General features: G+C 26.8%; 1 protein-coding gene across 1 annotated transcript in view; it reads left to right on the top strand.

The window, feature by feature from the left end:
• The window catches only part of LOC145200253 (rabphilin-3A-like), a 16384-nt gene extending 2614 nt beyond the window's left edge, over positions 1–13770 (top strand). The window contains exons 5-16 of the mRNA XM_090069956.1: positions 311–385; positions 2297–2372; positions 4909–5079; positions 5563–5952; positions 9537–9616; positions 9765–9842; positions 12258–12367; positions 12459–12582; positions 12822–12988; positions 13133–13214; positions 13363–13459; positions 13599–13770. Of these exons, the coding sequence (XP_089926082.1) occupies positions 311–385; positions 2297–2372; positions 4909–5079; positions 5563–5952; positions 9537–9616; positions 9765–9842; positions 12258–12367; positions 12459–12582; positions 12822–12988; positions 13133–13214; positions 13363–13459; positions 13599–13726 (1578 nt within the window). The 3' untranslated portion in view covers positions 13727–13770. The remainder of the gene's footprint in view (positions 1–310; positions 386–2296; positions 2373–4908; positions 5080–5562; positions 5953–9536; positions 9617–9764; positions 9843–12257; positions 12368–12458; positions 12583–12821; positions 12989–13132; positions 13215–13362; positions 13460–13598) is intronic.
• Positions 13771–14793: the final 1023 nt, after the last annotated feature.

Below are 14793 nucleotides of genomic sequence, written 5' to 3'. Positions count from 1 at the left end.
TTATTAAATATATATATATATATATATATATATATATATATATATATATATATATATATATATATATATATATATATATATATATATATACACATACATACATAGCAGAAAAAAGTATTTAAAAGCATAATATAGCATTAGAAAAAAAAAATTGAAAATAATAACAACTTTAAGATGGCTTTTAAATCTTATTTTGACAATAATTTAGAAAAAATGTGTTTCCTCATTCAAGTAAAACTAATTTTAAATATTAATATTTCAAAAAGTATTTTTGTGTAATACTTATCTAAGAATCTTTTTTTTTATTTAGTTATGGAAGTCATCTGGTGCATGGTTTTACAACTCAATACCGAAGTATGTCATTGCTGATGTGGGCTCTGAAGCTGTAAATAATACTCATTACGTAAATATTAAAACTGAAAGCCTTTGAAAACATTTTTGCTGTCAGTTTCTGACAATATTGCAACTTTTAAGTCATATTATCTCTTTAATATCATTTCTATAATGCTTAAAAATAGGAAAACAACTCTATTTTCTACATAGAGTAAGTATGAAGAAAATACATTCTTTCATGATATCTAGCTTGAAACCTAAACATTGAAGAATTTATGCAAGAACATTTTCTCAAACTTTAAAAAATTATTACTTTAGAAACTTTAAGATTGTTACTAAACTCCCTGACAAAGTTCTAAGACCACATTCAGTTTCAGTTATTAATAAAAACAACTCATAAAAATAATGAGAGATATAAAAAAAATAAAAGATTTTGCTTAAAATTTTTGCTTTTAAGTGACAAAATTTTAAGACCATTTTAGTTTTTTTCTTAATATTGAATTATTAAGAAAACCATTTTTTTTATTGCTAAATAAGTCTATTTGGCATTGAATGAATAAAGTTTTTCTTATTTATCTGAGGTTATGTGATCCCAGCATCCCTTTTATTTTTCTTTTAACTCATTGACATTATCAAATTGCTTTCCATTTGCATAAACCAAACAAACTAAACAAACCAAACTACATTGTATGTTTTGAATAGGATTTAAGTCCAGGTTATTAGGAGGTCATTTTAAAATATTTTTGTTTGTTTGTAACCATTTTTTTGTATGATTTAAGTTATGAATGCTCCGTCCTGTTGAAAAATTGGATTTTTGCTACTTGTTTTTTTTAAAGCAACGTAACAAACTTTCTAATTATCTTCGTAATTCTGTATAGTCTTTAGAATCTAGAAAACTTTTAACAAATTTAATGCTTCATTTTGCTCTACTTCCAAAAGATGCCCAAACCATTAAACTACTGCCTTCAAAATTTTGTCTAGAAAAGCTTTTCTTCCTTTCTTAAATCATGCTAATAATACTGGTAACCATTAGGCCCATCTAAACTGAACTTCTTTTCATCAAACCATACGATATCATTTCACCAAACCATACGATATCATTCTAAACAAACCTTGTTTCACTGCAATTTCTAGCAAACTTCAAGATTCTTTTTTTATTTTAGTAATTGCTAGCTATTTTTTAATTTCTTATGATTAGTTAATTGATTTGATTACTTACTGAATATTTTGAACACCCGGAACTAATGATTAAGCACTTTTACCTCTTCAGTAGTGATTATTGAATTGCTTACCTAAAATCTTTTACTGATCCAAAATGTTTTAGATAAAGTGGCTTTAAAATTTTGTTATTTTGAAATTATTCATAATTTAACTTTTTGAATTTCTATTAAAAATTTTTATATTTCTATTAGTCCAAGTTTTTTAGATATTCATGCATATATATATATATATATATATATATATATATATATATATATATATATATATATATATATATATATATATATATATATATATATATATATAAAAGCTATTATCTATTAGAGTAATATAAATAAAATATAAATAATTGTTTAATAAAGAAGTTATATGTTTTTATAAAATGGTCTTAAAACATTGATGTGGAGTGTAATTATGTTTTAAAATATAAGAAAAAAATTCACATTTATAATACAGTAAACTCCAGGTTATTCAAACTGATGCTTATTAGAATTTCCCGCTTATTTGAAGCAATTTGCCTTCCCTGTGAATTTTTCTGAGCAAACTAACAAACTCAATTATTCAAAATTTTGGTTATTCGAAGTAAATTCTTATTTCCTTAGGAGATTTGAATAACCTGAAGTTTACTGTGTATCTATTGATATCACTTTTTAGCAGTGTGATTTTGTCATTCTTTATTATGCAATGAAAATTCCTGTAACTTTAAGAGAGATTTCTATAGTTTTAACAATTTTTTTTTTAGAACCGTCATATGAGCATTGTCAGCAGAGCTAGCTCCCTCAACTCTCCTAGGCCTGTGTGGATTGAAAATCGCTCAAGTGAGTAAATCTTGTAAGCTTACAAACAGTTATAAATGCCACAAGTTATTTTTATTTTTATAAACAGGATTACAAATAATAGCAGTGTATATATGTGAACAATCCACAGGTTTTTAATTAAATAAATTTTTTAACTACAGCATCAAACCTTAAGTTCATTGAAATCCTTTATTAATGCAGTTATCTGTAAATTTTGTTTTAAAATAGACAATTTGCTCTATAATTGTTCTGAACACAAATCTCATGATCTATTTGACATTAGGTATAGTAGTTATTTATACAACAAGTGTAAAAAAGTTAAACAAAAAATTATAAGCAAGTATAAAAGATTTCAACTTAAATGCAATACAATAATTTAACAGGAGTAGATTCATATACTTAAACTTTAAATAGAAAAGGGCCTAATGTCTCTTCAACTGTTTCTTCGGGCACTGAAAATTTCAGTTTTTAAATGGTATCATTTGTGCTGTCAAAAGGATTCTTTTGAAGATGACATAATTTTTCTGTCAGTGAAATGACATGAGTTGTTCCATATTCTGCCCTAACGCTCTAATTCTAAAGGACTGTCTTTATTAAATTGCCTGATTCGACATACAATTTACTTGTTAATGAAGTACTTGGTGGCAATTTCTTTTTGTGAGACCCCTTTCTTATAATCTCTAATAGTATGTTTTTAAAAGGCTATATTATACTTGCTTCCTGCCATTATGGAATTACTAGAAAGAAATCCTTAATATTAGAGCATTCTCTAATCAAAGTAGTGGAAAACTATGATCTAAAGTCAATATCACTCCTAATATAATATGACACTGACTACAAAAATAAACAGCTGTTTTTTTTGCATTTAGAATGGAGCAATTTACAAAGTTACTAATGTTTTGGAGAACCACATTTTTACATAAAAATACAAATGCATACGAAATGAAATAAGATGTTTATTCATTTTCAGATAGTTGTATTATGTACAAATTTCATTTGATTCCTTTTAAAGAGTATTTTTTTTTTACATTTCATTTGATTCCTTTTAAAGAGTATTTTTTTTAAATCAATTGCTGTATTCAATTAAAGCTATATATATATATATATATATATATATATATATATATATATATATATATATATATATATATATATATATATATATATATATATATATATATATATATACATACATACATACATACATACATACATATATATATTTCGATAAATCAAAATGCAAAAGTTGATGCAAAAATTTAACATTTAAAGAACACTCAATGAAGTTTTCATAAATTTGTCTGAGAATTTTTAAAAACCTTGAAGTTTTGACCTTAACAAACCAACCACCTACATTCTAATGCATATGTTCAAATGAATTAACTTTAGTTAACATCAGAGGCTGGTTTTAGATTTAGTAAAGCCCTTTTACGCAAAATCCATGCTTTTGTGCATAAAAGATTAGTATAAGGTCTTGTACAGTTAAAAATGGCCTGTATTTAGATTATTGTATATGATGCTGACATGCTGCTAGACCAGATCTTTTCTAACTTCTCTTATTGAAGTACATTGGCTTCACTAAATGATGTAAATCTTTTTATATGCCTAAAAATGCCTGGCTGGTCACTTCAGTACCATGAATTCAATTTTGAAAATCCTAGCAGCTTTTCAATACAATATCCAGGTAATCTATCAGCAGAATGTTTTTATACTCTGTTATTCAGAATCTTGCTTAACTCACAGTTTAAGGTAACCTCTGTGAATAAAACTCAGATTCTTGTCTTGCTCTACCAACAAAAACTATTATTACATGGTTTAAGAATCTTATATTGCTGCACTCAATAACTTATGATAACTTATATCATTGAAATCGAAAGCAGAGGCTATTTCTGGTGTAACTATATATATATATATATATATATATATATATATATATATATATATATATATATATATATATATATATATATATATATTGGTAATACTTCATCTCTATATAAGTTGAAACTTTGAAATTAAGTTTAATAATAAAAAAAAAATCATCTTGTTTGTAGAAGACTCAATCTTAAACTGAAGTAGGAGTCAGATATTAACTTTCCAAAAAGATATCTTTTATGCAGTGCGCAGAGTTTGAATAAAACTCTATCTTTGAATTGGTGAAAAAAGACCCAATAGATTAATTACTGTGTAAGTGTTAACTGAAGCAATAATCCTAAGTTTAAATATTAACTAACTCTACTGGTAAATGAAATATATTTAGAGGAAGTCATGTTGTAAGAGAATGATAACGTTGTGAAATAAAAATGATTAAAAAAAACAGGAGATTTACTGAAACTGAACACTTAAGCCTGTAATGAGACCTTTAAGAGGCATCCAATTTTCATAAGTATAGACATTGGCTTTTTTAAAGATTTTTTAAGCTTTAATGCGATATATCTAGTGAGTTCTACATGTAAGTTTTGTCATTATAAACTCATAAATATGCATGGATTCTATTTGTGTTTTCTTTAGTGTCTTACAAATCTTTTTTGTGTTTATTAATGTTTTCACTTTTTAGTGAGTCATGAAAGTGATGGTACTGATGATGAACTAGAAACCACGTCATTTAATGCATTTGAAATGACTGATGAACGTCAACAAAGTTGGCACGGACAAATTGAAGTTAGCTCTCCTCAATTGAAACCAACTATGAAAAGATCAGCAAGTGATATTCCAAGTATTACACCAGGTGGGTATACCTACAAGTCATTTTTAAATAAAATTGCTTATGTTCTCATTGATATAGCTGCTATGTAATATATATCTATGTATATAACATGGCAGATATATATATGATATATATGTATGTACACATGTATGTATGTAATATGCATGTATGCATGTATGTATGTATGTATGTATGTATGTATGTATGTATGTATGTATGTATGTATGTATGTATGTATGTATGTATGTATGTATGTATGTATGTATGTATGTATGTATGTATGTATGTATGTATGTATGTATGTATGTATGTATGTATGTATGTATGTATGTATGTATGTATGTTTGTATGTATGTATGTATGTATGTATGTATGTATGTATGTATGTATGTATGTATGTATGTATGTATGTATGTATGTATGTATGTATGTATGTATGTATGTATGTATGTATGTATGTATAATAGTAATTTCAAGTTATAGTTTCATTTAATTTTTAATTAGATTCACCTACCTCTTCATACTCCTCCAATCAAGTTGATGGTGTATTATCAGATAGGGTACAAACAAGTAATGGACTTGCAACCAGAGGACTAGTTTCCAGTAATTCAGGTGGTTTAGATATGCCCTATGAAAGACAAAGATCATATGGAAGTACTCTTTCTCTTGATATGAAACCTGAGAAAAAGCATATGCTTGGCATAAAACGTGTGATGCGTAATACAAGTAGAGAGAGTGATTCAGACAAGGTTTCACGTTCAAACCTTTCAAAACAATGTGATTTTGGATCAACTAGCAGTGATGGGCTAAGTATAAATAGTGATCAAGATATTGATGCTCTGTTTAAAGCTGAAGGGCAGAATCAAGCAGTGACAGAGAAAAAAGAGTATTATGGTCAGTAATTTTTTTGTGTTTCATTATTTTAATTTATGACTAAAAAAAGTTTAAAAAAAAAACAACAACATTTTCCAACATGTATCCTCCATTGGGTATACGTATATTCTCAAAAGTATCCATACTAGTGCTTCCACATCCACAATTTTTGTGGAGATTTGATAAGATTAATAAAAGATTTGATAAGATTTAGTAAAAGAATAAAAAATGGAACTTTGTTGTTTGTTTGTTTGAATATTATAAAATATATATAGGAAAATAATTTAAAATAAATAAATGCAGTAGCTAAATTTGGAGTTATTTAAAGGAATTTTAAGATTAAGAAAAAAAAGACTTTTTATACTGCACTTATGTTGTTAAGTTGTTGTTATGTTATAAAGAGATAAAAAATTATATCCTGAAAATTTAGCAATTTTTAAATAAGTGTTATGAAAAAATAAATCACAAAAGTATTTATATATCTGTCAAAAATTGACTCAGTAAGCCTACCTAGTAAATAAGGATTACACATACCAGCAAGTTAATGGTTACAAGATTACAAATTATTATAAAAGTCAAATCACAAGTACATTGTAAAACAGAGTGGTGTATCAATTCAGTGTTTTTTCATTGGTTATTCTTTATATTTTAATAGTAAATTTTAACACCTCATCAAAATCATTTACTGAGCCTAATTATCAAATAAATGATTTCAATTTAATCTGTTGGTATCCAATCATAAAAAAAAAATGTTTACTTTTTTTCACACTATTTCAGTTAGTTGGTATTTTTCAGCATTGGTGAATAAAAAGATAATAATGATAAATACCAACTTGATCCGAAAAAGAAACAGCAATGTCTAGGTAATCAGTGCATAATGTCTAGATTATCAGCACATCTATATAATTAGTGCATAACGTCTAGGTTATCAGTGCATAGTGTTTAGCTCTTCGCTCAGCTGTAAAAGTGACAATATAAGTATATATCATTAGATAACACCCTTCAGGTTTAAGTAGCCCCAGTATTTTCATTCATAAATTTTAAGGTATTAAGAAGCAGTTGGTATCATTTGAGCCAGGCTGTGTGGCAGACAGCAGCATCTGAGTAAGTATGGCTATGTTTTGTTACAGCACCAAAATATTATTGACTCTCAAATTTCCCACACCTAAATCCAATTGAGATTATAAATATATTCAAACAAATTGCCCATTTCATTCAATGAAAAGCTAATAATTTATATATTTCCTTGCATATTGAAAAGTTGGTAGAATACAAGTATAAAAAATACAAATATCTAAAATAAAAATGTTTAAAATAAAAATGTGTAAAAAAAATATTTAATGAAGAAGTATAAAATAAAAGATGTCAAATAAAAATATGTCAAATAAAGAGGCAACAAAATTTTGTCAAATAAAGAGGCAACAAAAATTTGTCAATTTGTGAGTTTGTCAAATTTAGGTTTTTATTTAATAGCCCAATTGTTGTCTGACATCTAAACAAATTCTAAGTTCATGAATTCACTTCTAAGTTAGGGGAGAAACTTAATGAATGGGATGAGTATTGAATGGGACAAACTCAGATTCTTATAGAAGCATCGATGTAAGGATATTCAAATTCCTGTAACAAAGATTGATAGAAACAAGAATTCAACTGACCAACTCATCCATCCTATTGCGGTATGATTGTAATGATATCAGATGTTATTGTGTTTTCGAATGTAAATGATAATTTTTAAAAATGTTTTTGTTTTTCTGATTTTGCAACAATTTTTGAAGTTATGGAAAATAAAATTCCATGCTTAAATAGCGCTCTCTAGTACTACAGTGTGTAAAACATTCAAGCTTAAATAATGGTGTTTTTGGTGTGACTAATCATTTTTGGACAAAGTGATGCTCATATTGAATGGGACAAAATACTACTTATTCAATGAGTTTAATAAGGTATTATTTACAGCTCAGCAGGGGGATGCTGCAGTCCCTTACTTTTACCCCCATGGGTAATGAGTATTATTTACACACTTTTATACTGCAATATTTTACTTAAATAAAAATCACTAAATGCAATATTCTAAAATGAGAAAATTCTTCTTTAATTGAAGTTTAATTAGAGTTAAAAAGTTAAAAGTTAAAAATATTTTTTGTGCAGTCTTTATGTATGTATCTATGCATTTAACTGCATTTACAATTAGTTAATTAGTTTGAAAAATGATTAAATTAAACACCTTCATTTTTAATTCTTTTATGTTTGTCCAGTTGAATGAGACATACTTAATGAATGGGACAAATGTCATGCTCCAATAAAACTCTCTTTTTACCAATAGCCAAATGCAAATCCAATTTTTTTTTTTACTACATAAGAGTCGGTGTTTGTCAAACATATTTTAATATATATATTAAACAATTTTATCTATGTTTAAAAACCATTTTGGTAAAGCTGTCCCATTCATTGAGCTTCTCCCCTAACCTGTAAATAACCTTAAGTTCAGCAACATGCTTTCCTTTATCATAATTTCTTTTTTTCCTTTAATACACCATGATAGTCCTTTAGGTAACTCACATTCTTCACAATTCATTATACGAAGTTTGTATCAAATGGAATGTGTTAAACTTAATCTAAACTATGTCTTCTTGGGAGTTTCTGCAGATTTTTTATGAAACACCCAATTTTTCTTTTAAAAAAAAGTTGTACAATATTTAAAATAATTTTGATAGATTATTAATTTCAGAGCCTCTGAAAGTTAAATATATATATAAGTAGTTATATATATATATATATATATGTATATATATATATATATATATATATATATATATATATATATATATATATATATATATATATATATATATATATATATATATATATATATATATATATATATATATATATAACTACTTATATGATAAAATATATTATAATAAAAAAACACCCATAAAGAGTGTTTTATAGAAACACTCTTATGGGTGTTTTTTTATTATAATATATTTTATCATATAGAATGATCAAGGTGTTCATCTGGATCACTTATTTTTTAAATCATGTCAATATGGCAAATTGAGTCAATGAAGGGGAAATTTTTAGAATAAAAAAAATGTATTTATTACATATATGCATTTTGAATATTTGATGTAGTTTTTTATAATAAATATGGATAAACTTTGGTTTATCTTACTTTTAGTTTAAAACTGACACAAAATTTCTAGGCAAATTATCGTTTTTATTGCTTAAGTTTTTTTTCTTAATTTATCATGTGGTGTTGAAAAGGATTTGAGTTTTATTTTAGAAGGGATTTTTCAGGAATATTCAAATTAAAACTACTTTGTTTGTCAAATTTTGCTGCTAGAAATATTGCTACTTGAAATACTGCTACTTGAAATACTGCTACTAGAAATATTGCTACTAGAAATATTGCTACTTGAAATATTGGTTCTAGAAATATTGCTAGAAGAAATATTGCTGTTAGAAATATTGCTATTAGAAATGTAGTTGCTTGTTAACTAAAACTTGAAAGTTTAAAAGACCTTTTATTTTTGTCTATGATAAGAATTTCATAAATTAGATATGGATTCAAAGTAGTTACGCACTTTAAACTCTGATATTTGTAGGTAAAATTGGTATGATTGAGTTCACATTAAAATATGATGCTAATACTGAAGAATTACTGGTCATTATTCAAAACTGCAAAGTAAAATGCTTCTTTATATTTGTCAATCTTATTTTGCTTATAACCTTTCTTAAGGTTTTATTAAATTTTTACCCAAATTTTATTGTCTTTTCCACATGTTATGTTGACAATAAATTAGAATTTTTCAAGTATGAAAGTGACATTTTAGGGTTTGTGTGGTGATGTTGACAAAGGAAAGCTCCCCTTTCCTTTTGTGAAGACATATTTGCTACCAGAGGCTGCTAAGGTATTATTTAGATTTGAATATTTAACATAAAAATTGAAAAAATTGTCTTTTAGAAATGTCTTTCAAAATATCAGCGGCTCCAACTTCACTTATGAAGCACACTTAGTCATAATACTTAAACTACAGCAGCGCTCAAAATAGTATGCTGACAATCACATCTTCTTGAATTACTCAGAAATAAAGTGAGCTAGATTCTTGAAATTTTCACCAATCAATTGTTATGTGTCAATGTACTTTTAAACTCATAGATGAAAAGTATGTTGTGTCAAAGTTTTAATCAAAATTATAATAAAAAATACAAATATTTCTAATTATTAATGGTTAATATAATGTTGCATAATCTTTTGCATCAGTTACTGCCTTATAAAAAAATGGCACTAATCAAATTTTACTCATTACATCAAATTTCAGTGATATTGAAAAATTGTTACTTATTTGAAGGGTTTTTTTTGCTGTGAATTTTTCTATTGAAGTGTTCCTAAAAATTTTTGAAAGTCTACAGTTTGAGATTCAAGAATTCAAACTTTTTTAATTTACAAAAATCCCTAAAAACTTTTGATGTATGTTCATAATCTTGTTTGAAAAGCCATTTACCAGCATCATATCTTGTTTCTAATTCTCTTTTCATCCATTGGGTCTTAAATTAAATAAATTAAATAAATTAGACGAAAATCATCACAAGAAAAACGTCCCCAAGCTTTTACATTTGCTCCAACATGCTTAAAAGTTGGAAGTTGAAACTTTGAATCAAAATGAGTGCCATTAGGTTGTCTTATAATTCGATCAGAACCAAATATCATAACTTTAGGTTAAATGCTCCAAAGTGGTTTTTTTGAGAATGGTTGTGAGTTCCATGATAAATATTTTCTTGGTAGCTTAACTTGCTTTTATATTCTTAGCTGGTATCAACGGTTTCTTTGCCAGGCCTCTTCCAAATAGATTTACTGCATTCAAATGAGCTTTTTACTTTAAATATTATAATTTACCAAAATGAACATTTAAGGAGATGCATTTGATCTTAGATCAGCTTTTGATTATTGTTTTCTTTCTGCCTTTATTTAGTCAGTCAAACTTCTTTGCAGTGTGAACAGTAAACACTGAATTTGATTGTTTGCTTTTTCAGACTAAATATTTTTCTAATTTCACTCCAGCTCTAAAATGCTAAAATGCTCTTGAGCGCGGAGTTGCTGCATTAACTATCAATTGTTTAATAGGCAATCTCAATTATTTTTGTCCATTTTCAAATAATTTCAGATTCTTGCATTGTTTAACTTGCTGATAACAAAAATACTGAAAAATACTGAAAAAAAAAAAAAAAAAAAAAGAAACACTCAAAGGAGTTGTCAACTTGAAAACTTTGAGTTTTCTGTTATGTAAGCAAAAAATTTTAATTACTCTTTATCTAATGTTAATTAAAGATGTTTAAGTAGTATCAGATTAAACAACTTTAATTAAAAAAAGATGAAGAGTTTAGATTGAATTGATGCAGAGTTATTTTAAGAAAAGGTGATTGTCAGCATTGTTTTGAGCGCAACCGTTTTACTTATTTATAGACTTAAATCTAAATTACATTTTGTTTGTGGCCGTAAAACAAGTTCAAATTTGAAACTTAAAAAACTATATCAAATATTATTTTGACAAATGGTAAATATTGTCTTCGTTTTCATATTTCTGAGATCAATTTTGTTTTCACAATTTCTATTTATTACATTTTGCAATTCTGTAAAAAATGCTCATTAAATATTAGAAGAGGTTAAACCGGTTTTGCTCTAAGAGTTTTTTTAAGCATTTTTTAAGCATCAATTTTTGCTTTTTTGGTTTTTTATGAATAGTAATGAACAAAGTAAAAGCTTCTGTATCAGTCATTTGAAATCATTTGAATTTAAATAATAAATTTTTAGACATAAAAAATTTCAAAGTTACAGGAAAAAACTTAGTGCTGCATTTGATATCTTATGTTGTTTTGTTACAATCTCTCAAGACATCGTGCGGAATTGCTATTCAAGTAAAACTATTGAATTTCAAATAAAAAATCTTAAATAACAAATTTTTGTATGAATATAATTTTGTCTCGCCGAACAAGTCATTTTAAGTATATAAAGAGCTCTTTCTTAAAAGACTGATGAAGAAATTTGTACTTTTTCATTATGATCATTTAAAAACCAAAAAACAAAACGGTGATGCTTAGTTTTTTTTTCAGAACTTATGAATCCTAATGCTGTAAACTTTGCTCTCAATTTCTGGTTTTAGAGTTTTTACAACCTGGGTATTATATGTAATAGTATTGTACTATTATAAATATCTAAAGATTTATGGCACATAAATTGTAGATCAATAGCCAACTTTTTATAAAATGTTTAGTAGAAATTTTTTAATTTTTTTGTTAGAAGATTTTTACTTTTATATTTTTTACAGGCAACAAAGAAACGAACTTCCACATTAAAGAAGACAGCTGATCCAGTTTTTAATGAAACTCTTGTTTATCATGGTATATCAGAATCTGACATTCGAAGCAAAGGATTGAAGTATGGTTGAATTATGATTTTTTTTTTTTTTTTTCTTCCAATCAATGAGGGATTTTACCATGGCAGACTTTTGAATTATTCAAATTTTTAGGCTGTCTGTAATGGATGAGAAATCTCGACATAGTACAGTGATTGGAGAAACATCCATTCCTCTAAAGAATCTAAGCATGCAACCTGTGCAACAGTTTCGAAGAATATTGGATCTTAGAAATAATGTGAGTTTTTCATTCTTTAATCAAAGAGCGTAATATCAATTGTCATCTTGCTTACTTATTAATGCACTTTATTAATTAACTTACTTAATTTACATAAACTTAATTTATTTGTCAATTTCTTTCTCTGTAAAATTAATATCTTTTGCTATGAACACCATCTGCTAGTATTTTCTCATTTCTACTTCTACTATCACTAAAAATTACTCTCCAACGTACAATCAAGAGCTATTTTGTAATAGAGTAACCCATTATACTTGGACTCACATATCAACTCAAATAATCCTGGTCGTATTGAATTGACTTTGCAATATCTTTCAAAACAAGAAAAACTGGTTGTGGGAATTGTTCGGTGTGCTGGACTTAAAGCTCATGACTCTAATGGTTACTCTGACCCTTTTGTAAAATGGTAACGTAAAAGATTGCATATATTTTATGTGTAATTTTTGTGTGTATATGTATGCATAGGTATGTATATGCATTCTGTATTAGTGTTGAAGTTTTTTAAAAATGAAATGATTTTTTTTTTCTCATTAACCTTGCTTGTGTTTAGTTATCTTCTTCCTGATCCTCACAAATACACAAAACAAAAAACCACAATAAAGAAAAAGACACTGAATCCTGAATTTAACGAGGTACCATAAACATCCTCTTCAATATTTTTATTAATTAAACTTTTGTGATAATAAAGAGTCTTTCGGTGTTGTTTTATGCACGAGTTAAGCACGTGGAGTGCTTCGAACGATCTAACGATTTATTTTTACAAACTCTTTATTTTTAAAGGAATTCACCTATAAAATAGCGCACCATGAGTTGGCAAAAAGGACTTTGCATATCACGGTGTGGGACCATGATGTTGGTAGAACAAACGACTTCATAGGTAGCCTAGTAGTGTTAGCACTTATAATTTCCTTTTTCCCTGTGTTTTGCTTATTATTATTTTGCGTTGCTTTTATTTTCATTTTAGTATTTTAAAAAATATCTAAAGCCGTAAAATTATTTTAATGGTTTCTTAATAGGTGGAATTACTTTGGGTATTCAGTCTCCACCTGAAGCTTTAAAGCATTGGTTCGAAACATTAAAAACGGCCGACAAAAAGGTAACCAAATGGCATACTCTCAGCGAAGACTGTCCAGTTATAGAATAATTTAGAATGGTTTGTGAATGTAAATCAATATATATCTTTCTTGCTCGCTTTTTTCAAATCAAGACAAATATTCCTTGCTCACTTGCTCCCAATTTTCACTTTTTCGCTTGTTCCAAATTTTGACTTAACGCGCGTTATTCTGTCAAAAATATCAGAAGGAATCAAGTTCAATTAAGATTCTTTTTTAAAGAAAGATTTATTCAAAACACCGTGATCGTCCTCAGTAAACTCTTTTGTATTATATAATGCTCTCTCTTCATTCCATGACTTGATTTATATAATGCTTTCTGTTCATTCTATAGGATTTGCAGTCTCAAATTTTGTATATATTTTTTTTTTATCTAATGAATGATGATTTTTCATAAACTATTGCATGCGTTTTACCTTTCAACTGTAGAAGAAATATTTTTTACCTAAGTTGATATTTTAACTCAATATTCATGTTTGAAGTTCTAAAACTTTATTTCTCTAAGTCTTTATAGCTCTTTTATTTTTTTTGCTTTCCAAAGAATTTCTATTTTGTAAATGTGTATTATTTAAAATGTTATTTTTAATAAATATTTTTTTAAAATTTGTTTTGGTAGTACAAATCTCGCTGATAAAAGTTGGTTATCGAGTTTAAAATGTTTATATAAACATTCCTAAACATATCAAATCACAATCGCGCATCAAAAATTAAACTATGAAAAAAAAACACCATCTCAACGGCCTCAATTTTTCATTGTGAAGAAAAGAACTCCACAAAATTATTTCTCAGAGTTGTATAAGGCAGCATGCGAAATGAAATTGGCAATCTTTGCAAAGAGACTAGAAAAGCATCATCAAGACTTTTCTGAGAGCTTTTTGATAATCCTGTCTTCTTTCTTGTTATCAACAGGATGGCGTCTTCTGCCATCACTGACTAATGAACAGCTTTTTGTATACTGAATACATTTTTGTACATAATGAACAACTTTTTGTTGACTTTCTATTTCTTCAGAAAAATTCAGTTTAGTTTTTTTCAGTTTGACGATTTGTAATTTAAATTTTCGTTTAAATTTTGCTCTAATTAATTAAAAGGACGGGCA

The sequence above is a fragment of the Hydra viridissima genome, unplaced genomic scaffold (assembly GCF_058129835.1).
Source record: "Hydra viridissima isolate aposymbiotic clone 2 unplaced genomic scaffold, HvirCarnegie_v1 scaffold_1, whole genome shotgun sequence".
Lineage (NCBI taxonomy): Eukaryota > Metazoa > Cnidaria > Hydrozoa > Anthoathecata > Hydridae > Hydra > Hydra viridissima.
This window is presented reverse-complemented; position numbering and strand designations above follow the sequence as displayed.